General features: G+C 39.5%; 1 protein-coding gene across 4 annotated transcripts in view; it reads left to right on the top strand.

Annotated features, from left to right (window-relative positions):
• The window catches only part of SH3RF3 (SH3 domain containing ring finger 3), a 425668-nt gene that overhangs the window by 286228 nt on the left and 111982 nt on the right, over window positions 1-27458 (top strand). For 2 of the 4 annotated variants that reach the window (XM_075590306.1, XM_075590305.1), the window contains one exon: window positions 25969-26322. The exons of the other annotated variants lie outside the window; for them this stretch is intronic. In XM_075590306.1, coding sequence (XP_075446421.1) covers window positions 25969-26322 — 354 coding nt within the window. The remainder of the gene's footprint in view (window positions 1-25968; window positions 26323-27458) is intronic. 4 annotated transcript variants of the gene reach the window in all.

The following is a 27458-nucleotide window of genomic DNA, read 5'->3' as shown; positions in this document are numbered from 1 at the left end:
TTAAAAGGCAGGAATTCCTCCATGAAGCTGCCAGAGCATTTTCAGTTAGTTCCTGTCAGACTCCTGCATACCTGTTTGTTCGTATTGCAGCCTTGATCCCAGCCTGTGACCCCGACCTTGCACCTCTGCGCCTGCCTCGACTACTGCCTGTGACCACAACCTTGCTCCATTGCCACCTGCCTCAATTACAGCCTGTGGCCCTGACTACTCTGTTCTCAATTCAGAACTCTATCTCACGGTTCAGGTTGGGAATTTAATATCCTACCTCAGCTCTGCGGGTCGCTTCCTGTCTAGAGACGAGCATCTTTACATACTTGTGGTGTTTAGGGCCTCTACGTTGGACAACAGTGCTGATGGTGGAGTACTAGTACAGGTGGCACTGGTCAGCTGAGTTTAGCTTTGCCTGTCAGCCAGGCTCTCTCTAAGTCCCACACCTGTTCCGTGTATATGAAGGGATATACAGTATGATACGTTTGCTCGCAAGTTTTAGGGGGTATTACAGGTGATAGGGGTGTTTAGTACTCATCTGTATATGACTGGTACAGAAGCTGGAATGGCGACACCGACTCCCCAGTTTTCTCCATCCACTTATTTCTGTATATGTACATGATTGATGTACACAATGTGAGTGCTCATTTTTATGTTTTTTCTATCACTTTATAACCTGTGTGACAATCTACACTAATTTCTGTTAACTCCATTACCCCAGGAACCATCTGATCCACTTATCACCCAATGGGGTCCAGACAGACCCTTGGCTCCCATCAGAGCATCACCAAATTTTCATATTTTACAGAAAAAAGGAAAATAACATAACCGGGATTTCCTAACCAGCGAGCCAATTGGCCAATAATCAGACCGTCTTTGGTTGTATAACAATTATATATATATATATATATATATATATATATATATATATATATATATATATATATATATATATAATTATTATTATTATAAATTGCAATTGTCTGTGTTAATGTGATAGATAATTGTGTAAAATTATTGCTAATATTATTTATATTATGTGCTAATACATGTGATGTGGTGTTGATTCAATATAAAATTAGTAATATACATAAAACTGTAATCCTGTACTGTGAATTCTAATGATTAATATATATTATAAATACAGTATTATGTTATAGTTAGTGAAATAATAACTACTATATATTAATTGGAGTAATTATGATTTTAATAGTGAAAATCAAGTGCCCAACTAATTGTGACAGTGATGTGTTTAAACTATTGTGTGAAGTGCAACTCTAGCCAATGACCTCTCAAAGAACAGGAAACAAAGGGAACATGTTCAAACCAGACTTCTGTACCAAATCTATAGACAGGGGGAAAAGAAACTCTCACACAATAGTACTAGCGTCTGTACACTCATTTAGACCCATTGGACCAAATGTATCTAATACATAGATCCAATAGGTCTCTCGGTTTAACCTCCTAAGTTTGTCTCCACTCAGTAACGAGGATGTAATAGCTTCTATACCCATTACTAATAGTGAGAAGGATCTTTGTTGTGTTTATACATATTGTGTCTAGACAGACTTTGTGTGTCTGTAGACCATGTATTAAATTCCAACGATGTTCCAGGAAGTGCGTACTTAAAGTACGCGCCGTCCGCCCAACGTATTGGATGCCACATGGGCATATGATGATACAACGAAATGTCGACAAACAGTTAATGCGGCCCTGCACTGGGTGTATTGACCCATTGGAATGTGAACTAATTTTATCCACTTTTTTCATGTGCTTGCATGTCAAGCATCTCGTTCGCCCACATGAAAAGTTACCATTCAATGGTTTGCTATTTGTTGTACATTCCTGAATGGTTTTTTATTACTTAGCGCTGGCCATGTTTTGATGTTCCGTGCTTTTTGGAAAACCACCAGTATTTTTGGTGGTAATTTTAGACCAATAATTGGGTCATTTAACATAATGCACGAGTGCTTATTTAGAATGGATTTAATTGTATGGGACGCATTGTTAAATTGTGTGACAAGAATAGGTGGTTTTGAATTAGTCCCCTTCCCTACCAGCTGATCCTCCCCATTCTTTAAACAAGACTAATTCTTTTTGGATTTCTCTATAAGAATTTTTCGAGCTATCAAACTATCCTATTTGAAGGTCTCCCAATGATCTTTTTGTCATAGCCTTTGGCCACAAATGTATCTTACAATAGTTCCCCCTGAGCCAAGAAATCAGAGCAAGAGAACAGTTTCTCCTGACTCTGAAAAATTGGCCCCGGGGGATGGTTTACAACCACTTTTTATAGTGGTTACTCATGTTGTAAAGATAGCCAATGGCCGCAACTTTCTTGAAGTGTGTTTTGGTGACAATTTGTTAATTGAAGTTCTAGGTCTAGAAAAACAACCCCCCCCTATCTATCTCAAATGTGTACCGTAAATCCATATTGTTGTCATCCGATGATAAAATCGCCCTGAGATCATCCAATTCCCCATCCCAAATTAACAAAAGATCATCTATGAAACAGCTATAGAACACCAGACCTGCCCCCAGCCATTCATCCCACCAAACATGTAGATCCTCCCACAATACCATGTCAAGGTTAGCATAACTGGGGGCGAATCTGGTCCCATGGCCATCACACAGACCTGTAAATAATATTGGTCCTCAAACAAAACATAATTGTATTCTAAAATGAACCGGATAGATGTTAAAATAAAATCTTTCTGTGTACTACATACATTGGAATCTAAATTTAAAAAAATGTTCATGTTTATAATGGTTTATGCACGTGTACAACCAACCCAATGTACGTAGGGTTCCATGTGATTCTGGAGATGAGTCGATGATGCGCAACGTGTCCCTTAAATATGATTTCAACTTAACCACAAATGGCTGTAGAAAATAATCCACATATTGGGACATGTTGGACGTCATCGACTCCACCTCAGAGACAATTGGTTTTCCGGTGGTTGTTCCATATCCTTCTGTAACTTGGGGGGTAATGCTGAATACACTACACATACGGGCAATCCAAAATAAGGATACAAGTTTTCTGACTTATTTTGCGATGTATTCATCTGACATATTTCTTTTACTACCTGTTCTTTCCCCTGTGTTTTACCGTTATGTTCTTGTTCTTGCAATTTATAGTGTGTAGGTGTCAAAGTTACAGAAGAGATGTTCACAAATAATTGACATAGCTAATCTCATGCAGTGTATTAAAGATTTATTGTGTCACACATTACCTCATTATTTGCAAACTGCTGTAATGATATCATTGTTCATGTAGAGCAGCTATGTATCAGTTAACATAACTGATAAAGTGTCTTTGTATCACTGCAATGCCTCACTCCTGCCTTTCTTTTATTCGTACAACAGATAACAATTGTTTGCTGGCTAAGGATATGAATCCTTACTGGAAGTTTTTTTTCTTTTTAATTTATCTTGTGGTAGTAGAGGTGAAAAGGTCTTTAAAGTGCAGCTTTGGATGCTGAGTAGGGGTGACAGTGAAACAAACTGTAAAAAGTCTGCATGTTTCTTTCCAAAGACTTAAAACAGTAAATCCGCCAGTTTAAAAGGTCATTGTATGTTGTAATATAACGTGAAACAACAATTGTTACTGGAATAAATAGCACATATCATGAGCTGACACAGGGAACCAAAGCATTCATGCTTATTCTTCACAACTGCAATATAGTGCTATTATTTAAATGTGAAAATACGTGCCTTGTCACAAAGTGGGTAAATTATAAAGCCTTTACAAATGTGTACCAATGTGTAATTATACAGTGCCAGACACATTCTTTAGTTGCATTTCTAATACTATGGACTGTTTTTGCCATTTTATAGAGATGGATTAATCTCTTTATGGAGCTCCGATATTGTTTGCAATATAAAACTGCATGAGGCGTTCAAGGATTTCAAATAATACCAGAGCCTTCTCATTTTCTTCCCTTTACACACAGCAGGATCGATGAAGTGCAGTAGTTGTAATGTTATTTGTGAGCCTTTGTAAAAATAAAAAAAAAATTGGAGTTTTGGAAATGGCAATTCTTCTGCATTTCATAATGTTTGGTCCTGTTACTGTGACCCATGACATCACACATTAGGTTAAGTGAGGGGATAACACTGCTTGCTTTTTTAATGAGAAATAAGGTATTAATTATGCCTAAATGTGCACGTTTGAAGGAAGCTTTCAATGTTGCCTAATATTGGTCATTTAAATGAATTCAGGACTATTTGTGTAACCTTATTGTCATGTTCCTCCTCATGTTCAGGTCTGCAGTTCCCATGCACCTCCACTGGGAAGGCTGTTGAATCCTGTCCTGGTATCCCCCTCTGTGGTCCCTCTTGCTTTGAAATCTGATCCTCTCTGGCTGCCTTTATAAAATTCCTGTAGCCAGATGCTGGTTTATACTGGTTCCTTTTGCACCTGCTATGGTTCCTACTTTTGCTGTGCCTTGTTGCTGTTCCCATGTCCCAGTCCTGTCCCCGTGTTCAGCCCTATTCCTGCTTCTTCACTGTCTGCCTCTGACCACTGCTAGTGACCCCAATGACGCCTTCACTTACTCCTTAATCCGGCAACTGAGATTCACTCCTGCCAAGATCTCACTTTGACAGAATAAAGAGGATATATCATGGATCCCACTGGAACAAACTTGAACCTGGCCAGCAGATTGCTTCCATGCAACATGTCATTTCAGGTTTCCAGCAACAACTTGGACATGTTTTCACCCATCTTGGTCTCATTAAAAATCAGCTGCAGGATCCAAATGCCCATTCTACTCCCTAATACCCTACTCTTCTCGGTGTTCATCAATGATCTTCCTACAGCTTGTAAGTGAGCCTCAATTCACATGTATGCAGATGACACAATCTTATATGCACACAGCCCTAACCTCTCTGACCTTGGAAACATACTTCAATATGACCTTTTGAGACTTGAAAATTATAGCCATCAGGGTTGAAACATGTCTGTGAGTGGGTTAACTGACTTTGCATCTCCCAAGTCCTTGCATAAAAGCTGTGTTTAAAGCAGCATGCATTGGCTAAGGGTTGCTCATGTAATGTGAGCATGAGATAAAAAGTTGCACTGTGTGCTCATTTGCATGTCATTTCCCAGAATCCCTTGCTGCAGTGGAAGTGCTGTTTGCTGGGTGATAATGGTGAAAGACAGTGTTGCAGACCTGTCTAAGACATGCAAATGAATATACAGGAATATTTACAGTTGCTTTATGCTTTACTGTGGATGGTCTTAGTCACTTTTTTTTACCCACCATAACCTTAATAGTGGTGGTGATTGCCTACTCTTGTCTCATTTGAGCAAATGTCAGCAAGCCAACCTCACACTGATGATACCCATCAGGGTTGAAACATGTCTGTGAGTGTGTTAACTGACTTTGCATCTCCCAAGTCCTTGCTTAAAAGCTGTGTTTAAAGCAGCATGCATTGGCTAAGGGTTGCTCATGTAATGTGAGCATGAGATAAAAAATGGCACTGTGTGCTCATTTGCATGTCATTTCCCAGAATCCCTTGCTGCAGTGGAAGTGCTGTTTGCTGGGTGATAATGGTGAAAGACAGGGTTGCAGACCTGTCTAAGACATGCAAATGAATATACAGGAATATTTACAGTTGCTATATATATATTTATACACACACACACACAAACAAAAAGACTGTGCCTGTTGGGATCTATATAGACTTGTAAATTTAACATATACAAATTATTTGAAATTATGATTAACTATATTCTATTTCAATAGCAAAGAGATATCTCTAAAAACATGAAAAATGATGAACAAACATATAAATAAATGTAAATATCTTAAACAAAAAAATGCTTGTGTCTGAAACCATAGATCAAAAAATGGCTGTGATAAAAAAATGTTGGAAAAAATTAATGTGGATAAAAAACCATGAATGGATGAATAAAAAATGTATACTCAAATCAAGAATAGCACTCTTTGCAGGATACTGGCAGCCTTCTACGTGGAACCAACGACCTCCCAGTAGATCTATAAAAACTAAAAAAGAGAGCGCCCGATCCTAGTGCAATATGTAAAATAATATCATTTAATATACAAAAAAGAGTCCAACAATTTAAATCTCACAAACAACATGAATAAAAGAGCATTTTCTGAGTAATACTCATGCACCAAACACAGGAACTCTGCTGCTCTTCTCACACACCTCTCCACTGCACACGATCAAGACACGATCAAAACCCCTCTGAGCCACCATCCAGCAGGAACTCAGGAGGACACTAGGAGAAGTGACACGGAGGGTATTGAGGGAATTCGGGGCACTGGCTCGCCGATTGCCCGAATAAGCCCAGACGATACCTTAACAGAGTTCCAAGAGAAGTCCGCTGCATGCCCTTTCCAAGACAGTTTTCTCTTCCTCTAAAGGTAAAAATGATACTCCTTCTATACGTCCATACACAGGAGTTACAGAACCAGTTCGTAGTTGCATACCTGGTTGTCTAGTCTTTTCAAATAACATCTTGGATCCCCTGAAATATGTCCGAATTGTCCTGGTGCGTCTCTGAAAACACAAGTTATACATAAAATTAGAAAAGTATGATTTTAAAAAGACCAGCATGCATATTCTCCACTATGTCATTTCCCCTGAGGGATTGAGTATGGACCCAGGCAAGATTTAAGCCGTAGTGGAATTACCAATTCCTCGAAACATCAAGGACATACAGAGATTTGTGTGATTTGCCAATTTTTACAGACTTTTTATTAAAAACGTCTCTGGCATTATTGCCTCAATTACTCGTCTCACTCAAAAGGAATTGCTATTCGAATGGTCTCCTGAAGCTGTTTCAGCGTTTGAAATGACTGAAGTTGCTTTTCACTTTTGCTCTCCTCCTTGTTCACCCAGATCCAGAACTACCATTTGATGTTGAAGTGGATGTCTTCTACTCCGCTGTTGGTGTCATTCTTTCACAAAGATTTGGGAATAGGTAGGGTTGTTTTTTTTTTATCTCCACTGCTTTTTGCCTTAACGATTGAGCCTCTTGCATCTAAAATTAGAAAATAAACAAATATACAAGGTATTCAAATTGGACGGGAACATTTTAAATGTATCTTCGTTTGCTGATATAATTCTGACGATTTCTAACCCTTTGACTTCTCTTCCTAATTTTCAAAAAGCATTTTCTGAGTTTGTATTCATTTTATATTCAGAAAAAGAGCAAGTCAAATCAAAAGCTCTAAACTTAACTCTTTCAGACACCGAAGTAAAGCTAATTAAATTACATTTCAAATACCATTGGAACAAATCAAGATTGAAATATTTGGGAATCTTTCTCATTAAAAATTACCAATCACTTTATAAATATAATTACTCAGAACTTTTCACAAGAATCAAGCGCGATCTTTTCATTTGGAATGGATACCAAATTTCTTTGATGGGTCTTATTATATCAGTTAAGATAAATGTCCTACCGAAACTGTTGTATTGTTTCCAGACACTTCCAATCCCTATCCCGATAAAATATATAAAGGATTTCCAAAATAAAATCATTCAGTTTATATGGGGTAACAAAAATCAAAGAGTTGTGAGGTCAGTCTTGCTTGCATCCAGAGAAAGAGGGGAATGGCGGTCCCAGATATAAAGAAATATTATTTATAATCTCATCTGAAGATTATTTTTTGGCATTCCCAGATAATTCAGTATAGGTGGGTAGATTTAGAAAATATATTCAATAGTTCAGCAGCACTACCAGCTCTTTTATGGAATGGAACGTTTTCAAAGTGTCTTAGGCCGGGCCATTTTGATTCTGCGGTATTAAGATGCCCCCTTAAGATTTGGCAAAGGGTTACATCTCAATATCAAATAACATCAGTTCCTTCGAGACGTGTCCCCATTTTTGATAACCAAGATTTTGGTCCAGGATTGTATACTAGTAGTTTTGACGTGTGGAAGGCTAAGAATATTAAAAGATATCGGGGATTTTTTGCTTAAAAGGTAAATTGCTGAACTGTGCAGAATTTTGCCAGAAATACTCCTTCACGGGGTCCGAGGTGTTTAGATTTGTACAAGTACTGTATGTCATTATGTAAGGCAGCTCTCTCCGGATGGGGTCTTCCCGGAAAACTCTGTATTTGAAGAGTTATGTAGAAATTATCAAAGGGGGCTTATCTCGACTCTATACCAAGTTCTTACTTCTCTGGATGTTAATGTCTCCTGCACCTACCATTATATGGACCAATGGACTCAAGATTTTCAGACAGATCACCTCGGAGGACTGGGAAGATATTTGGGACAATGCAAGAAATATATCTATATGCACCCACAGATACCCAGCAAGCTCTAAGAAACCCCCCCAAAATCTCTGTTTTTTGTTGTATACATCTACAGTTGTGTGAAAAAGAAAGTACACCCTCTTTGAATTCCATGGTTTCACATATCAGGACATAATAACAATCATCTGTTCCTTAGCAGATCTTAAAATTAGGTAAATACAACCTCAGATGAACAACACATGACATATTACACTGTGTCATGATTTATGTAACAAAAATAAAGCCAAAATGGAGTAGTCATGTGTGACAATATATCCACTAAATCCGTCCCCATATACCATCTGTCATGAACAGCACACAAGTAGGCATGTGACTTAGATATGCAATCAGGGTTAAAACACACGGCTACTCTAGCCATCACACCTTTTGCCTGCGCAAGATACCTCAAATTAGTTCATATTAACCCCTTACTCAATTGCAAATAAAAGATATCAAATTAATATTTGCTAGGGTCTCTAATCCCTGTTTATGATAGAAAAACTATGCACTTAACACACAAAAATGTGTTGAAGCAAAATGTGTCCGAAAATGTAAATACTCTCTCCAGATCGTGCAATCAGTTCATTCATAACCCAAAGCATTCAATGTGTTAATGTATAGAAAAAATACAGTGCTTAGATTACAGAAAAAGGATTACAAGAATATACAATTACAATAAATGCAGAACGGTTTCTCAAAATAACAGGATAAAACATTAAATAGAAATCTCTATACAGTACATTACCCGAATGGCATAGGTTTTCTCCCAGGGAGCTCACTGGCACAGGAAGATGTGAGATCACGTGTTTGGTCCAAACACACCTCTGTTGAAATCTGATTTTTAGAAACCCTTGCTACGTTTTAAGTACAATTTTTCCCCATTGAAACAACATTAGCCCACCCCAGTCGTTAATCAGCTGCAAAAGTTTTATGACAGAGAACAGGAGAAAAAAAAACCTTTACAAGAGACGCTTGAATCCTGCCTCAATATATCATACTCATAACTTTCCTTCTGTAATACCTAGGCACATGCGAGTTACATTAACAGATTTGGGTACTCATCATGGTAACAACGTGATCACAACCATCTTAATCCTAAATTTGAGCTACAAATGGTTATCTATCCCATAGTACCTGCTAGACCTGACGTGTCTTTAATCATTATATGCCACTCGGTGCCACGGATACACACATGTAATTTTGAGCATGGTCAGCAGACGACGTCACGTGATATTCTTATTTGTAATAAAGTCCTTCACTGAAGCTTACCCTCTGTGTCACCTCTCTCTGGAATGTACCAGTAATTAGTCACAGACATTTATAGACGAACCTTTACATAATTATGCAATTTACATGTAGGTCCATATTCAATATTCTGTGAAGCTGTCTTGTCCTTGTTCATGAAGAGTCAAATAAATGGAGCTAAAATGTATCTGAGTAACGGTGCTCACCACAAACAGGACTTAGACCGCAGGGCTGAGGTCGGGATACAGATAACCGCCAACCTACAACCACAAGACCAGGTCCAGATTGCAGTCAGGGTCGGGAAGCCGGGTTAGGGTAGGAGAGTTTGGGTAGGTCGAGGTACTTGCCATAGTCAGGGGTTGGAGAGAGAAGAGTAGTCGTAATCCGTAGCCGAGGAGAGAGCGAGAGTCCAGTAACGAGCCGAGGTCCAGGGGTACGAGAAGACAGAGGACTGGGCACGAGCTGGGGTCACAATGAAGAGAACAAGACAAGGCAATGGCACAACACAGCAGCGAGCAGCTTGTAGCAAGCACGGTACATAAACAGTAGTTTATGCTCAGCAATCAGCCGAGGGCTGACTGGGTATTTAAGGGAGCAGGAACCAATGGGAAGATAGCAGGGAGTGAGAAGGTTAAACGTAGGCTGTGAGCTGATAGGCGGAACCTGAATGAGTACACGCTGAGAAGCAGCTGAGATTGATCCTATTATTACCTGCGCGTGCAGGTGGGATGTGGCGCGCATCGCCAGCGAGACTGTCCCCCGAGGTTGTGTCACGGGAGCGGGGACCCGAAACGTCCCTACCAGGGATCCGCTTGTCGGCAGCGCGGCGTGTGCGCACAGACAAAGGTCCGCGCACCTCTATCATGACGGCGTGTGATGCATCCGGGAGGCGCGGCCTAGCCCCGATCCTGACACTGAGCAAGGGAAAGATGACTTCACCACTTATCGAATAGGCACTTTCAATTGTAATCTCTTAGTGAAAAGGACTCTTACTAACCTAATTCTCTCATCCCCATTTAGTATTATTTTTCTGTAGTAATAATACTGTTGTAATATTATTATTACTGTAATAATAACAACTCTGTTGTATAATAGTTGGTGCAATATAAAAAAATATATATCTATGTATATTGTTCACTATAAACCATTGTGTACTGTACATAGGTTAATACATTTTAATATCTCAAGAACAGTAACAGACATAAACCTCTAGTACTTAAAGATTTCAGTCTTGGGTTGTTACCTGTCCAACCAATTTATATTGTCCAGCTGTTTCATTAAAATCCCTACACACACACAAAAACTTAATTGTGTCGATATTTCATTCTGTATGTTTTTGGATCTAAAGGATATGAAAAAAAAAAAACTATGGAGGGACAGGTCCTTTCCAACACAGAAACTGTAGGCTGCCCTTACGTTTTTTCCTCTTTATATATATGTATATAGAGCACATTGAAAGACACAAGTATATTGAGTAGCAAACAATATTCTTATCAGCTCAACACCTATGTTGTGGCTCCAGACTTTGGAAATGTTTCACATTTTAGGGAGTGCTGTATTCCATTTTTGAGTCACTCATAACCTTGGGAATATTTTCAGATCTAGATGAAACTTAAAGCAGCAATGTGGTTGTTCTTGCCATAATTGTAACTGGGGAAGGGTGGAGGTACTCTGGAGCTGAATTCTGTTATTGTCAGCTCAATGGACCCACAGGGTCCTGAGATACTTGCAGTTCTTTATGCCACTGTTTAATGCTCCCAATGAGAAATCAATATGGCCCCTAAATCCCACGGATGCCGTGGACCAATGGTTGCTTCTTCTTATTGGTCGACACTGGTGGCCATGTAGGTGTTGATATGAGGGCAACGAAAAGTATAAATATCTTCAGAACTGAGGGGTCCCTGGGGTTGAAAGTAACACGCTTCAGCTCCAGGGAAGCACCCAACCCGGTTCCAGTTACGTCACATAATTCATTTACAATTTTGACGATAATGCTTCTGACATCATTCTTGTCATACTGTAACAATGTTTTTATGTTGTTGAGTAGTTGGCAAAGATGAAACTAATACATGTTTAGTTAGCAATCTCTTACGTTACTGGTTAACGGATGTTTATAGACGCGATTGTTTTGCACAACTCAAGTATTCTTCTGGCATTTACTCATGTTTATAGATGCAATCTTTCAGGTGCATTCAGATATTCAGTCAGTCACACAATAATGCTATCATCTCTGTACATCCATTTATGAACTGTACAGAAAGTATTGTGTGATTAATGGAAATAGTGATTATAGCTTTCTAGATCATTTTGCCTTTTCTGCGTGCTGATCATTTATATTTTTTGTTGGTAGATGACACACACATCACAGCACACGCTGTTCTAACATGAAACATTCCTTCATTCCCACGATACAGATTAAATCACAGCAAGCTTTCAAATAAGAAGGACTTTGTTCAACAAAAAAACAACTTGGAGTAAAATAGAGCATGAAAAACCTTACTTCAGACTGGAAACAAAGAGGTCGCAACAAGTCAAACTTGAACAACAACAATAGCCAAGATATCTAGTGGTGAAAGAAGGAAAAATAATTTTGAAAGCTAAACCCACAATTGCCTAAATCTGCTTTTGTATGCAAACCATAACCTTTTATGAGAAACTGGAGCATTCTTCTTTTAAGTTTTTAATGAAGAGCCAGATATAGTTTTGCATTCTTTTAAGTTTTTAATGAAGAGCCAGATATAGTTTTGCATTCGTTTAAGTTTTTAATGAAGCGCCAGATAACATTGTTAGTACAAAAGTAACCCATTATAGACAAATAACAGTTAAAATGTAAAAACTAACATGTAGAAATTGTTTTCAGTTTCAGTGAAAATGTGTTAACTGGGTGATGAATTTCTAAAAAGTGGATGGTTACATAGCAAAGCAACAATGCTGCTTTCACATAAAAACATTAAACAACTGAACCTTAAGTTCAAGCATTTTATTTTCTGACGTACAGTATATGCAGTACACATAGCCTCTTAGAATGATGGCACCGGATTGGAACTTAACATACTGTATGAGTGCTCACATAAAGGCAAGTTTGGCAAACATTTAAAATGTATGCTCATGATCTTAAAACATGTAGTCGTACAGTGCTGGATTGATATCAAGTGAAAATGATTAAGATATCTTCTCTGGTGTTAGGAAGCAGCCATGTTTGATTTGTGATGTGGTATCAGGATGCAGCCATATATTTGTACACCTTGATAAAGCGCGGTTGCGCTAAATGTGTACGTGCATTTTTTTTTTATTACCCTGGATATCCATGTGATTAAATAAATATTTTTTTTATTAGAGCCACCACTTGATCTGCTTTGTTCTTTCTAGTCGTGGTAATGTTCTGTCTTTTCACCACCATTTAGATTTATGTTGAGATTGAAAGGCTTAAAGGAGCAGTCCCCGCTAACTAACCACATTATTTTCAACTTCGGGAACCCCCTGGTTCCCCAGATGTTTACTGGTGAGGTTACTGGTATTACTTTCTGGGTTTTAAAGGGGATTTAAATAGCCATCCAATAGAAAGCCAAAAGCTTCCAATTTGCCTGAGATTTGGCAACCATTTGTTTCTCCTGAGAGAGATTTTAACCCCAAAACTTCTCTGGTAAATATCCCAGATAACACAGCATCCCCAAAGCTGAAAATAGCACAGATTAGCTCAGAGGCATCCTCCAGACTCTACATGTGTTTAAAAAAAAAAAAAATGCCGATAAAAGAGAAACAGTAGAAGGAACTGCTCCTTTAAGTGCATTAAGAATCGTTGCAAATCTATCTGGTTTCTGCTTATTCTAGAACAGCACAACCCTTTTATTTTGCTTCTTGTAATGTTTTACTCAGCAGCAGTGAGGCAAAGGATGCACCTTTTTTTAGATGAAGCAGGAGAAACTAATTATATGTGAGGATTGGGGAGCTCACTTAGCACGGAGGTGTCATATTGGGGCTTAAATTGCTGTGGAGTGGATACTTGAAATATTTTCAAGAAACTGCCAATTTCTACAATCACATTTAGTATAACTTGCAAAAAATTTTCTCTGGCCTAATAAAGTGATTTTAGTTACCTTCTATTTATAAATCTAGATTTTAGAAGGATATCTGAGCACATGATGTTTTCATTGGTCAATGTTCCTATTCCCTGAACTACAGAAAGTGTGTGAGTGGCGAGCACGCACATTTTCAGTGAAACGTCTTTGTATTTTGTCACAGAAATTGTATTTCTGATGTTGATGTTTTTAATGAAAAATCATAACACAATTTCAGTGACAAAACACAAAGAAGTTTGACTTAGAACGTGCGTGCGCATCACACACACACTGTTTTAGCTATTTGCACTTCTCTATGTATAGTAACTGTGAATTCCTTGTGTGTCTGTGTGTGTCTGTATGTCTGTCTCTGTGTGTGTGCTCCGCCTGTGCTTCATCTGCACGCGCCCAGCAGTGCCTACTGGGAAATCAAGAGGTGGTGTGCACGTGCACCGCCGAGCCCTCGGCAGTGCTTACTGCGCAGGTTCGCCAAGCCATCAGCGGCGCCTACTGCGGAGGCGTGCCGATCCATTGGCAACGGCTTCTGCGCATGCGCGCTGAGTGCGGGAGGCCTTGTCTGCCTGCAGTGACGTCACTTCTGGGAGTGCACTTCCATCACCAACAAGGCAATTTAGTCCAAGGGAAATTTTCATATGGTAGGTGCCAGCATAGAAGTTTCACTTCAAAAGCAGGAATCAGAGTGAATAACAGCGAGTGGCAATGCAACTCGAAATTCTACTGTCAATAACATATCACATTGTTATTTGGACAGGGAGTACAACACGCAAAGTATCTGTACTAGAATAAGTTTTCAGTAGAAAGCAATCCAAGGCTAATTTGGGCTTGTATAGTGACCCGCATATTGAGCCACTACTTTTCATAATATAATATTTTTTCTTATTTGACTAACTAAAATCTATTTGCATCAGCAATGTGCCTTCTACTTCACAATGAAAGGCCGAGGACTGAGCTGTGCTAATGACAGAAACATACGAATGGATGTTTCCATTGCCTTGTAATTCCATTCCAAGGCTATATAATATAACGTCATGCTAAATTCTAGGGTAGCACAGATGAAGAGACTAAAAATCTGTACTCGTGTCCAAAATCCTGCATTATTCATAATGCTGTGCCTCATGCTGTGTGTCAGACAGGAATCTTGAAAGGACCACTGAATCCCCACCCCCCATAGTTAATGAAATATAATGGAAAAACATATATTGTGCTTGTGGTTTTATTGGGTCGTTTATTTGTGTGTTAATTACGTAGGAACAATCATTAGTATGATGGAGATATGCCGTCGGTTTTATATGCAGCTCTCGAGCTTCCCTAAAAATTAGGGCTGATGTTGGCAAGGGTTGTTATGAGACTAGAAGTAATGAGGCCAATGGATTGATATTCTTCTCTGTAGCCTTCCAGTTTAAACTCTGGCAGGGGCTGGAATAGCTGCTGCAATAGGTCACCGTTTTGTGAATTTCCCCCTTGCATTTCTCGGTGTAAATATTATTCTTTCTGAAATAAGTGTCATAACACTTTACATTTTCAGCAAAGTAAAAAAGGTCAGCAGTTCAACAACAGTTTCTCAACATATTTTATTGTTTGCAATTTTCTGACCACCTCAACATGCGACATACTGTAGGAAAGGATTAATGAAAGGAGTTATTTATATAGCTAGGAAATAATTTAATTGGAATATTTAGCTATTCCCCCCACAGGATCTGTATTTGTGCAACTCATACATCTTAAAACTTTTATGAAGACACAAGACGCAGCATCTTCCAGAATGTTACGAAATGTGCATCGGTTTGTTCACACGAAAAACGCTGCACCAATTGGCTTTCATCACCGGTCTCGTTACATTGTATTATAATCTTACATTTCAATACTATGCAGCCAGTTGTGATCTCATCACATTATTGGAGGTGCTGGAGCCAGAAAAAATGTGAGTTGATACAAGTACATACTGTATGGATTGTCTGTAAATTCATTGTATTAGAAACAACAAAATCTGGATTTTAAATAGCAGGTAACACCTTTTTTTATTGGATTTACTTGAAAGAATACACCCTGGGCATCTTTTAAAAGCAGTGCTAAAGTGCAAGGCAACTAGGACCGTATTTACGTAGAAGTGTTGATGCATAACACACCTGTGTTGGAAGACAAATTGCCTATTCTGTGCCAGAAGACGACATCCATATTTACTAAGCCAGACTGGAGTAGCACGGATTATTAAATATGTCCCTTAATGACACATTTACTTCATTGGGCTGTAAGGTGCCTTATTGCTTTCCAATTTTTAGTGTTGGTAAACATGTCCCTAAAATTGAGCAAAAGCATGTTTTCTGATAATGAGGAGTCAATCCATAAATGCAGAATAAAACAACAATTCACTATTTCATTTGTTTCCTTAAACAGCAGTTTAACCCATTCATTTCCAGAACTGCTAGCAGCTCATTGCAGAGAAGATTAACACATTGCTGGCCATTGTGGTTGCAAAGGGTTTAAATTGTACCTTTCTGAGTTTAGGTACTCAAAGTGCTATGATCTTCATAAAACATACAGTGAATTACATTAGGAGAATCCCTCCCTTTCAATGTTATGTTACGGTTCAAAGGTAAAACAAATATCAGTTAACAAAGTAGTTACTACAATTAACATGTATGCATCCACCTTGGTAAAATCACCGATTACATTAAAATGCGCCAATGACGTAACAATAATTTTAAACTTGAAACATCATCCGTCTTCCTGCACTTGCCTTGCAATAACACTATCGTTAACTGCAGAAGCTCCGTTTCTTCCTCTGTATCAGTTCACTGCAGCTAAATAGAGTCGAAACAACTACTTGGATTAGAATAAACCATCTGGTCTCTCTGGAAATTGCAGTCTGCTGGCAGATAGTAGGTAGCATTAGTCTGGAGCATGATTAAATGGGAAACCAGGAACATTGTAGGATTTGAAATGAGATCAGCTGTTGACTGCATAACTGGCAGGTGCAATGTGTGGTGCTGGCTGCAATAAAGGCCCCATATTGGGGAGTGCAGCTGGTGACATGGCATTCTAATTGAATGTTAGCAGTTGCTCATTGCCACTATTCCCAGCACTGTTTGGAACATGACTAATTACAGCTTGTGGGCTGGGTGGTGGAGGTCTTGCCCACCATCAAGCTCTGTACCAGTGCATGAAGAAACACACTTCTTAAGGCTGCTAGCTTAATTGGTTTTGGCCTTTATTGGAGCATTGAATTATTGTTAATGGCGCTGTGGCATTAATGCAGGTCAGCAAGGTTATTGTTGTAACAGCAGAGTTTACAAAACGAGAAGGCCTCTTTCATGCACTAAAAGTAATTTAAACGCCTGAATTAAAGGACATTAATGACAACAGGAAATGCGGTTAACACTGTTTTTTTAACCATTTGAAAAAATAAAACAATTTACTGTAGTCAAACACAAAACATCAGGTTTTTTTAAAGCATCAATCACAATAAGGATATACTATTACCTTTTTAGTCATGTGATTATTTTTCTAGTAAAAGAGATACTGACATAGTTATACATGGCATAGAACATGCGTCCAATTAAACAATTATTAGACTAGACACAAGGGAACCATAGTGGGGATAAAGACTTGGCAGAGTTCATGGTCTCTATGCAATATGCTGTGAAGCTGCCTTCCTGTTGCTTGCAGAGTTTTCAGCTCAGTTCAAATGAATGCTGCAACTTCATTCTGCATTGCAGAACCCCAAGCTGACCACATGTTTTTCACATGATTAATCTGTGATTCTGCTAGGCAAAGCTTTAAAGCGCCCAGCTGCTACTGTTGGTTCAAAACTTGATTTGGTAGTGAAGCAAAAACAAAATCCCTCTTCATTACAAGCAAGGCATGTTTACGAGCACCGTGTGGAATGAAGGAAAAGATTCACTGATAGAATAAAGGAACAACTCTTGTATTCTTTCTAAGGCAATATAAGATTCATACAATAGGCAAGTGAATGGAGAATCTTCAGCTTTGGTTGATGTTAATGATTCTGATGCTACATTTCTAAAGCTAGCTTCTTATTCCCTGTAACAGGCTACAAGCTAAATGGGGTTTTTCATTTCACGAGTCCATCATTACTGTTTAGAGCAGGGGTGTGCAAAGTTTTTCTATTGTGCCCCCCCTGTGTGCCGGCTCCGGAGCTCACGCCCCCTCACCAGTGACCTCGCGTCAAATGATGCTGAGGGTCACGTGACCCGCCGCGTCATTTGATGTGCGTTTCCATGCTGTCACGTCACATGACCCGTGGAGTCATATGATGCTGCATTGTCATGGCGACGTGACCAGAAGCTGGCTGAATCAGGTAAATTGAGATTGCAGAGACCTCGCGCGGTCCCCTAGCATTTAATTTAAATGCCGCGGGGTAGAGCACGGGGCCTCTGCAACCGCCCGCGCCAACCCCCCCAGAAAACTCCTGCGCCCCCCAGTTTGCACACCGCTGGTTTAGCGCAATGTTCCTTCACATCCTTATCTGTACACATTCTTAATCATGTTATTAATCTGTGCTAGAACTAGTTATTAGAGATTAGAAAACAGATAACTAATAGCAATCTTTATGACCCTTTCCATGTTTGCGGTTAGTTACCTACTGTCACACCCCACATTCCTTTGTCAGGATGTCTGCTTGTACCTTAGTGAAATACATCATAGTTGTTTCATGTAACGTACACCATAATCCTGGCCCAATCCATTTAGTTACTGAACTATTATAGGTGTGAATTTCTTCTGGCTCATATTCTCATTGATGCCAACAGAATTTCCCTGCATCTAAACACTATACAGGATTTAGCAGTGGATGTGTTACTTTTACTGTACATTAATCTTCCTGCTGTCTACAAACTATATTTGTTTCTGTATAATTTTTAATAATCAATATTGGCTTTGTTATACTTAAAATCTTACGGCTTGTTACCTGTATATAGAGGTCTGTACTTTAACCTGGGAGTATATCATACTTTGCTGCATTCCTGAAGCATACAGTACATATCTAATTTGGCATTTGTACTTCTTAACTGCGCCATATGTGTTAGTATACTAGATAATTTTTCTATATCTATGCCATTCAGAATACCTGTGGTAGCTTATTTTCTGCCATTTCTGCAAATGGAATAGAATAGATTACTTATATTGTTATAGGCACACTTGCAATAATTGTTGAAATACATTTTTCCACAATTCCCATGTTCTTGTTATATTGACACATATTTGATTGTATCTTGGTATTAATATGGATCATGTAGCATTTTCTGTGTCAGTAAAATATGGTTTTATGTATATTTTTTTTCTTTCTGACCACTATCATGGATGCTACACCAGATACCTTCATCCTGATCCTGAAATTTGTCCACATTGTCGTGTAGGTTTCCTGCACAATGTTTTCATAGGAGTATGTGAATCATGACAAAAAATAATATACATCTTGCTTCTTTTGCGAAGTTTCTTTGTCTTCTTTTTCTTCTTTCTGGTCTTGTCTTTTATCTGTGGTTTGGGCTCAAGAAGTGGTCGTTGTTCATCTGATGGATCTGCATCCTTTATCTTTGGTTCTGGTTAAAGAAATGGTGTTTCTTCTTCTGGACATTCGATATTTCTGGTTCCAAAAAGTCTCATATATCATGGAACTGTTAAAGTTATGTGTACAGAGTGAAAAGGAAATTCTGGGTTGTCCAGTACTTTGTATCCAAATGGGACTCTCCCCCAGGTATCCATATCCATCTTTCACCTGTGGAGAAAATCTAGTACGGTATCCATTTCTTGGCAGTGATATCTGTTTGTGCTTGAACAATCTCCTCACAACTGTCAAATTGCTAACATTTTCTTTAATACACTTATAATGTAATACCACATAGGTTTATCTATCCTAACCTTTATTATTCTTCAATCCCAAATCATTAAATGTTATTGAGTGATTTGATATTTCACTCCATGACATGTAATGATAACTTCTTCACAAATTTTACTGTGATATCTCTAAAACAAATAAAAGACAAACCGAAAAAATATTTCAATTCAAGGGGAAGCCAGTGCACAGAAATTATAAAAGCAATCAGAAATTATGCTCCTTCCAATATGTAGCCAAATAATTAAATGTGATCCTAAAAAAATATACCTTCTTGACATTTATACCAACATTTACACTAAATTGCTGTGTTTATTTAAATTTTTAGTGAAAAATCAAAATAATTTATGTTCACATTCCTGCAAAAACTAACTTCATAAGACTTTCCTTTTTTTATTCATACAGTATAATTGTAAGTACTCTTAATACTTTTATGATGAATGTATTTTTGCAGTCATCTCTTTAAAAACTGATTTAAAAACTACTTTTAAACTCTAGCCAATTTCTGTCTGAATTCTATTGTGGGCTGTTTGTGAACTACACCAATGCGTGTGTACCATTAAGAGAAGAAGGGGGGTGGGCTAGGTGCTGCAGTGGGCTTTTACATGACACAGAGATGTTAATTGCTCTCTCTTTCAGCATAAATTCTAGCCACAACCATTACTTTATCCCACGTCTCCTTTTTTACACAATTATTTTATATCGTTGCTAATCCCTTCTTCTACTTCTCTTTACACATAGCATACTCTTCATATTGTATTCCTGATATAGGGCCTCATGCAGTAAGCCCCGATAAGGCTTTTTCGGCATTTTATAGCCGTTTTTTGCCCTCCTGATTCAGTAAGCCCCGATAAGTGGGAATTATCGGCAACTTTTCTTCCGAAAAAAAAAATTTCGCCACCCGGCTGCCGATAAGCCACTTATCGGGACTTTTTTTTCCCGCCTGAATTCAGTAAGCCCCGATCAGCTTTTCGGTGCTGATCGGCAGGCCAGATTGGAGATTTTATGGCCAATCCAGCCCGCCAACTAAAGTTGGCAACTTGCTGAAGGAGAAGCATCGGCAAGGGCGACACTTAGGAAAAATCAGCTCTTTTTCCTGCCTGTGATTGATGCCGGGGGTCTCCGGAGCTGATACCCGCACCGGAGCCCCCCGGCATGCATCCGAGGCAGGAAAAAGGCATTTAAAAGCCACTTCATTACCTTAGCGGCTAACCGCTAAGGCAATGAAGGGGTTAACCCACCGTGCCAGCGTTATTGTGGGTAGCGGGGATGGGTGAGGGGGGTATTTGGCCCTGGGTGTGAGTTTAGGACTTGCGGGGGGGATGCGGGGGCACTTAACCCCTTCACGACCGTAGCGGTTAATACCGCTACGGTCCTGAAGGGGTTAAGGCCTCCCGCTACCCACCCGCAAGCCCTAAAAAACCACCGTTGGGGCTAATGCCCCCTTCACACACCCCCACTACCCACAATAATAAAAAAAACACACCCCAGCCCCACAATAACGAATTAAATAAATAATTAAATAATTATATATATATATATATATATATATATATATATATATTTATATATATATACCCAACAACACCTATACCCCCCTAACATACAGTATAGTAATGGGCAGAATGACTATTATCCACAAATGGATAACAGTGCAGTTGTCCATTTACAATACATACACAACAATAAAGACTTTAAATACATATAGCACTCACCCATGTCCCACTGCCACGATGAAGGCCATCCTCATCTTCATCCTGCCCATGCCCCATCCGCTTCTGCAAAACAAACACAAGAATTACAACATCCAAATTAATGTCCCCTAACCCCTTAATCACCATAGCGGTTATTAACCGCTACAGTTATTAAGGGGTTAAGCCACCATCACCCACATACCCTCCCCCACAAAGCCCCCCAACCACCCTCACCCAATACCCACAGGGGAGTCCTACCAAATACCCTTGGGCCTAATACCCCCTCCTCCAGCACATACAGTACAATAATGTGCCAAATAACTATTATCCACATAGGGATAATACATTATTTGGCCATTATTAAACACATTCAATACCGTTAAAATGTAAAGAAAATTGTACTAACCTCATCAATAAGAAGTCTCCGTCGCCAGCATCATCCTTGGGGTCCGTTGCCAACATTAGTAATAGCCACAACATTTGAATATCATTAACATAACACTGAACCCCTTAATCACCTTATCGGGTACTAACCTGAAAGGTAATTAAGGGGTGAAGCCATCCTGCAATGCCTACAACAGTTATGCATAACATCCTCAGTGAAATAAAAACCAATTGCCTAACCAAATTCCATTTAATCATTCAATCTGTAGGCTCACATGCCTCATAAAACATTGCATTTACAGTGTATACATGTAGCATAACATGTAAACTGCATGTACACGCTGCAAATCAATGTTAACAATACAATAATCCCACTCAAATCGCCATACATCACAAGAAGTATATTATTTAATCCAATAAACTCACCATCAATGAATTACCACACATCACTTACATCCCTAAACAATTAAAATACCATCCATACCAATTACACAATGAACTAAAGCTATCCTAACAGAGAACAACTTCAAAACATAGTCAAAAGTACACCAACAATTACAATATACTAAAGCAAGGCTTTCCATATCCTACTGTACGGCCTGGAAGCCCAAAACTTACATCTGTCTAAAAATAAAATACATTTAGCACACATCAATGCATAGGCACAATGATTAACAATACAGAATTAGAAGCTTTAACAACACTATCATTTCTTACCCTGTATATATATCTGTACACATACATACAGACATACATACAGTGGGAAGAAATGATATGCATTATAAAAAATGAAAACATGAAAAAGCAACAAAAAAAACAGTTACATTAAGTACATTTCTTTATTTAACTTACCATTACTTGCCCCCACCGACTCCCGTTGATCAGCTTACTCACGAACCAATCCACGACACCATCCACGACACCATCCACGACACCATCCAGGAACAAATCCACGAACCAAACCAGGAACCAATCCAAGAACAAGTGCAGGAACCAATCCAAGAACAAGTGCAGGAACCAATCCAGGAAGCAAGCCACGAAGAAATCCAAGAAACAATCCACGACACGATCCAGGAACAGGAACCCATAAAAGAAAAAAACATAACAAATTAAACATTAAAATAATAAAACATGACAATCAAGGGTTGTACTAGTTTTATTCTTAGTGAATCTGTATTAAAATACCTTGTTCCGGGGTCTTCTTGACGTCCGGTGCCACGCCCTGGTCTTCAATCTTCAGGAGGAGGTCCGTCCTCCTCGGCATCTGCCTTCAAAATGAGACGACATAGGCTTTTAAAGGCCTATGACGTCACATTTGTCGTCATATGGTTCCCACGGCCCTGATTGGGCCGTGAAAACCATGTGTTTTGGCCGATGTAAAAAAATTGATGACGTCACTTAAAGGCAATGCCAGCACAGCCAATCAGAATGGCTTTGCTGCTATTGCCTTTAAGAAAACGTCATGAAATGACACATGGCCGGACTCACATGGTAAGCCAGCCAATCAGAGCGTGGGAACTCCATCCCTACTCTGATTGGTTCAAGTACCATGTGAGTCCGGCCTTGTGTTTGTTTTGCAGAAGCGGATGGGGCATGGGCAGGATGAAGATGAGGATGGCCTTCATCGTGGCAGTGGGACATGGGTGAGTGCTATATGTATTTAAAGTCTTTATTGTTGTGTATGTATTGTAAATGGACAACTGCACTATTATCCATTTGTGGATAATAGTCATTCTGCCCATTACTATACTGTATGTTGTGTATTGCTGCTATGTTTATTGGGGGCATTTGTCCCCAATAAACATGCTACTATGCGTTAACCCCTTCATTGCCTTAGCGGCTATCCGCTATGGTAATGAAGCAGCATTAATGTATTTTAATAATATTGTGCGGAAGCAGGAGGCCCCCTGAGCTGAAGCGCATTTATTTGTGGCTCAGAGACCCCCTGCCTCCCGAGTTACAGGCCCCGGTTTGGGCCATCGGTTACAGTGTGGACGCCATGTTTATTGCGGGGACGCTATAAACATGGCGGCGACACTGCCACCCGATGACACATACCGGGGCCTGTAACTCGGGAAGCAGGGGGTCCCTGCTCCACAAAGCAATGCGGTTCAGCTCAGGGGACCCCCTGCTCACTGTACAGTATAATTAAAAAGACATTCATGCTGCTTCATTACCGTTGCACATAGCCGCCAAGGTAAGGAACGAGTCTTTATTGATGTGTGTGTGTTTTATTTATACTGTACATGTGCAGAGGGTCTCCGGAGCAGAACCGCGTTGGTTTGAGGTCCGGGGACCCCCTGCCCCCCGAGATACAGGCCCCTTTATGGGGTGCCGGTATCCCTCTGGTTTGTTTACAGGTCGCGGTCACGTGATCGGGACCTTTAAACGCCGAGGGATACCGGCACCTCATAAAGGGGCCTGTATCTCGGGGGGCAGGGGGTCCCCGGACCTCAAACCAACGCGGTTCAGCTCCGAAGACCCCCTGCACATGTACACTATGAATAAAAGTTGTTTTTAAATACTTTTTTTGGTGCCGAAGTTTGCGCTGAGAGAGCGGCTTGTCTCTCTCAGCTGCAAACATCTATCGGCACCAAAGGCTTATCGGGAGCCAGGCTATATCGCCACAGGTCATCGGCAGCTTTGCTTTCGCAGTGCTTCAGCAGGGATCGGAAGGATTCGGCCCTTACTGAATACTGCGAGGGCAAATCGCCCAAAAAAACCATTTTCGCAATTCGTGCCGAAAATTTTGTATCGGGGCTTACTGCATGAGGCCCATAGTTCTTTGGATTTTGGTGCAAATTTGTACTTGAGTCTAGGCGCAAAGTTCATCTTTCCTGTCTTGCCTTCAAATACTTTCTGGGCAAGTTACCCTTCTATCTAAACAAGCTCCTCACCCCTACCACATGCAGCACTTATCATCGGAGATCTGACTCCAAAAGAATGTTCATGGTCCCAAGGCTCAACAAAGAATCCGTTCGCTCCTCCTTCTCTTACCGTGCACCCCAAAACTGGAACAATATACCTGAGACTCTCAAAGCCGCCAAAGTCTAAATTTTTCCAAATTAAAGCAGTTTCATGCTTTAATCTGGTCTGTACCTGTTACATATACCTATAACATATTATCTGTAACTGTTCATGCAATATCTTTAAATATAATGTATAATCCTGTTAATTTAATGTAACCTTGTATTATTAGCATAACTGTGCCCAGAACATACTTGAAAACGAGCGGTAACTCTTAATTTATATCTTCCTGATAAAACATTTGATAAATAGATAAATAAACTTGGTCTCTGAGATACTGATTTTGCCACCATAGTACTAGACATTGCTTACAATTTGGGTCTGTCTCACATGTCCTATACAAGATATTTTGACATGGAAATTATATAATTTATTGTTCGTAGATCAAGACCAGCTTGTTCACGCGCTCCAACTTTCTTATATCTTTATGAGTGCTACATTTCTTCCCACCAATTTCATTAATTTCACTCATAACCTGATTCCATAAGGAACCCTGTATAGTCACACACCCTACATCTTTGGGCGATATAGAGGGAGCTTACATTCACTAGCCTTTTTTTTGTGGATACAATCCACATTAGATCACGTAATCAGTTTCACACTGTACCCAAAAGAATTATCTGATTTTGGTACTTACGTTATCAGAATATGCTCGTACCGTCAAGAGGAACAATCTCGTGCACTGGTGTTTTTCATCCGTCTGGTACCTTTCCGGTACCTTGAACTGCCTGAAACACAGTTGACGCCCCAAACGCCAGCCTTCTTGATTTCATATCACAGTGTTTTCATAGATAAGATGATTACAACAAAAAGGGGGTGGTCTATAAAGATGTGGCAAATATTATTACCCACATTGACATGAACTAACACATAAAATAGCGTGATAAATAGCACGTGTTATCTCCTTAACCATTGTTTTCATTAGCAGTACTATTAATGTGCTAACATTAATGCAACATATCGTGTGAACGGAGCGGTAACGCCTGCTACATCTCTAAATACATCTTTCTCCATTTCACTCCATGTGAAATTAGACCAGCCTCTCACAATGCAGGTTAGGCCTAATTATGGTAATGAATCTTCAATAAATAGGCGTCACTAAACTATAATCTAAACACGAGCAGTAAAATAGCTTTAACATACAGTAGTTCTACATGTAGTAATTAACATGCTTGCTGTGCTGTCATTTGCATAACCGTCTTGCGGTTAAATGGCTAACTCGCTGTCCATTTTGAATAACAATCTGTTTTTGAGGGAGGATTCCATGTTAAATCCCACTGAGAATCTGGCCTGGGTCAGGTGGAAAAGCCTGGAAGATAGTTTAGTTACACTCGGGGAAAAATAGGACAGGATGCAACATGACACCCATGTAATTTTTTTCTTTCTTTTCCCCCCTAATGTCCCCCTTTTGCACTCAGCTGAACGAGACAGCAAAACAGCTCATTGAAATGGACAAGACGTGCTTATCTACAGCGCCAGGCTATGAGGTCCCTGTCTCATTTGATGCCAGCATGGTAGTCAGTGTGGCCCAGAATTCTACCTTAAACAGTACCGGAGCTGTCAGTGTCAACCAGAGGCATATCGGCATCAAGAGGAATTCCAAGAAACGCCACTCCTTCACCGCCCTCAGTATGACGCACAAATCCTCCCATGCCATGAATAACAGGCACTCCATGGAAATTAGTGCTCCCGTTTTGATCAGTTCTAGTGATCCCCGTGCTGCTGCCAGAATCGGAGAGTTGGCTCAACTTTCATCCAGTGCTCCAGTCCAGGTAATTGTTCGTAGAGCAGTGAGATGAGGGCTGTAGCATGAATTATAACCCCACAGTGATACCTGAAGAGATATGATTAGCCTTCATTGGCATAGCAGCTAAATTGGAGAAGCAATTTAAGTGTGTGAATTTTGTCCAAACAGAATTCATGACATGTATTCTTCAATACATGTGGTTATTATAGTAAATTTACTCACACAATCTAAAGTATATAGCTGTGGTCTGTCTTTCTGATTTTCTCTTTGCAGGTATCCCCTTATTAACCTTTAGGAGGTTATTCATTAAACTGCGAAAGTTCAGATTGGTGAACTATGACGCAGACACTCCTACTTACTTCAATGGTAGTTTCTATGCGATGTCACAGTTTAATGAATAACTGCCTTAGTCTAATACTTTAAAGACATTGGTCAGCTCTAATTATTCTGGTATTGCTCTAATTTGGACAGCACCAGCAGGATCACACTATTAAAAAAATATTGATGCAACTTGTTATTCATGGCTTTTGGAAGGTCTAAAATGGGTGTAGATTAGAAAATCACTGCTGACTTTTCCCCGATAGTATACACCAGAAGCTAAATCCATGTGAGTGGAGAGAAGCTGTGATTATTTGGAAATAATCTTAACATAGAAACACTAGATTACAGGGCATATGTATCACACAAAGCTAGTGTGATTCTGTGGTCAAAAACCTTGCTCATGGTGTATTAAAGAAGAAAAAATCTATTTTTTGACAGGAGTATTTTCTTTAATACATGTGGTGCATACTGCATACTTGCACCACTTCTGCCTTGACACATATGGGTCTAAGGGGCCTATTCAATACACTTCGATAAGTGACTTTAACACTTGTTAAGTGCACTTTACAAGCGATTTTGCATGAGTAGCTATTCACAAAACTGTGATAACATGAAAATCGCCTGGAAATTGCTTTTTAACAAGTGTTATCAATCTTGTTCTGACAAGCCGTGTGGTAGCTCACAAAAAAGGCTTAAACTCAATTTTTTTGCTAGTAACTGCTATTCACAAAGCCCTGAGATGGAAATTGCGGGTAAAACACTCGCTTTTCCCCCCCTCACTAACTAAAAGTGGGTGAGATAGGAATTGTAATTTCCCTCCAGAGCCTGAAATGGGGTTTT

This window comes from Ascaphus truei, chromosome 3, assembly GCF_040206685.1.
Source record: "Ascaphus truei isolate aAscTru1 chromosome 3, aAscTru1.hap1, whole genome shotgun sequence".
NCBI classification, from domain to species: Eukaryota; Metazoa; Chordata; class Amphibia; order Anura; family Ascaphidae; genus Ascaphus; species Ascaphus truei.
Note: the sequence above shows the minus strand (reverse complement) of the source record. Positions and strands in the feature narration are given on the sequence as shown.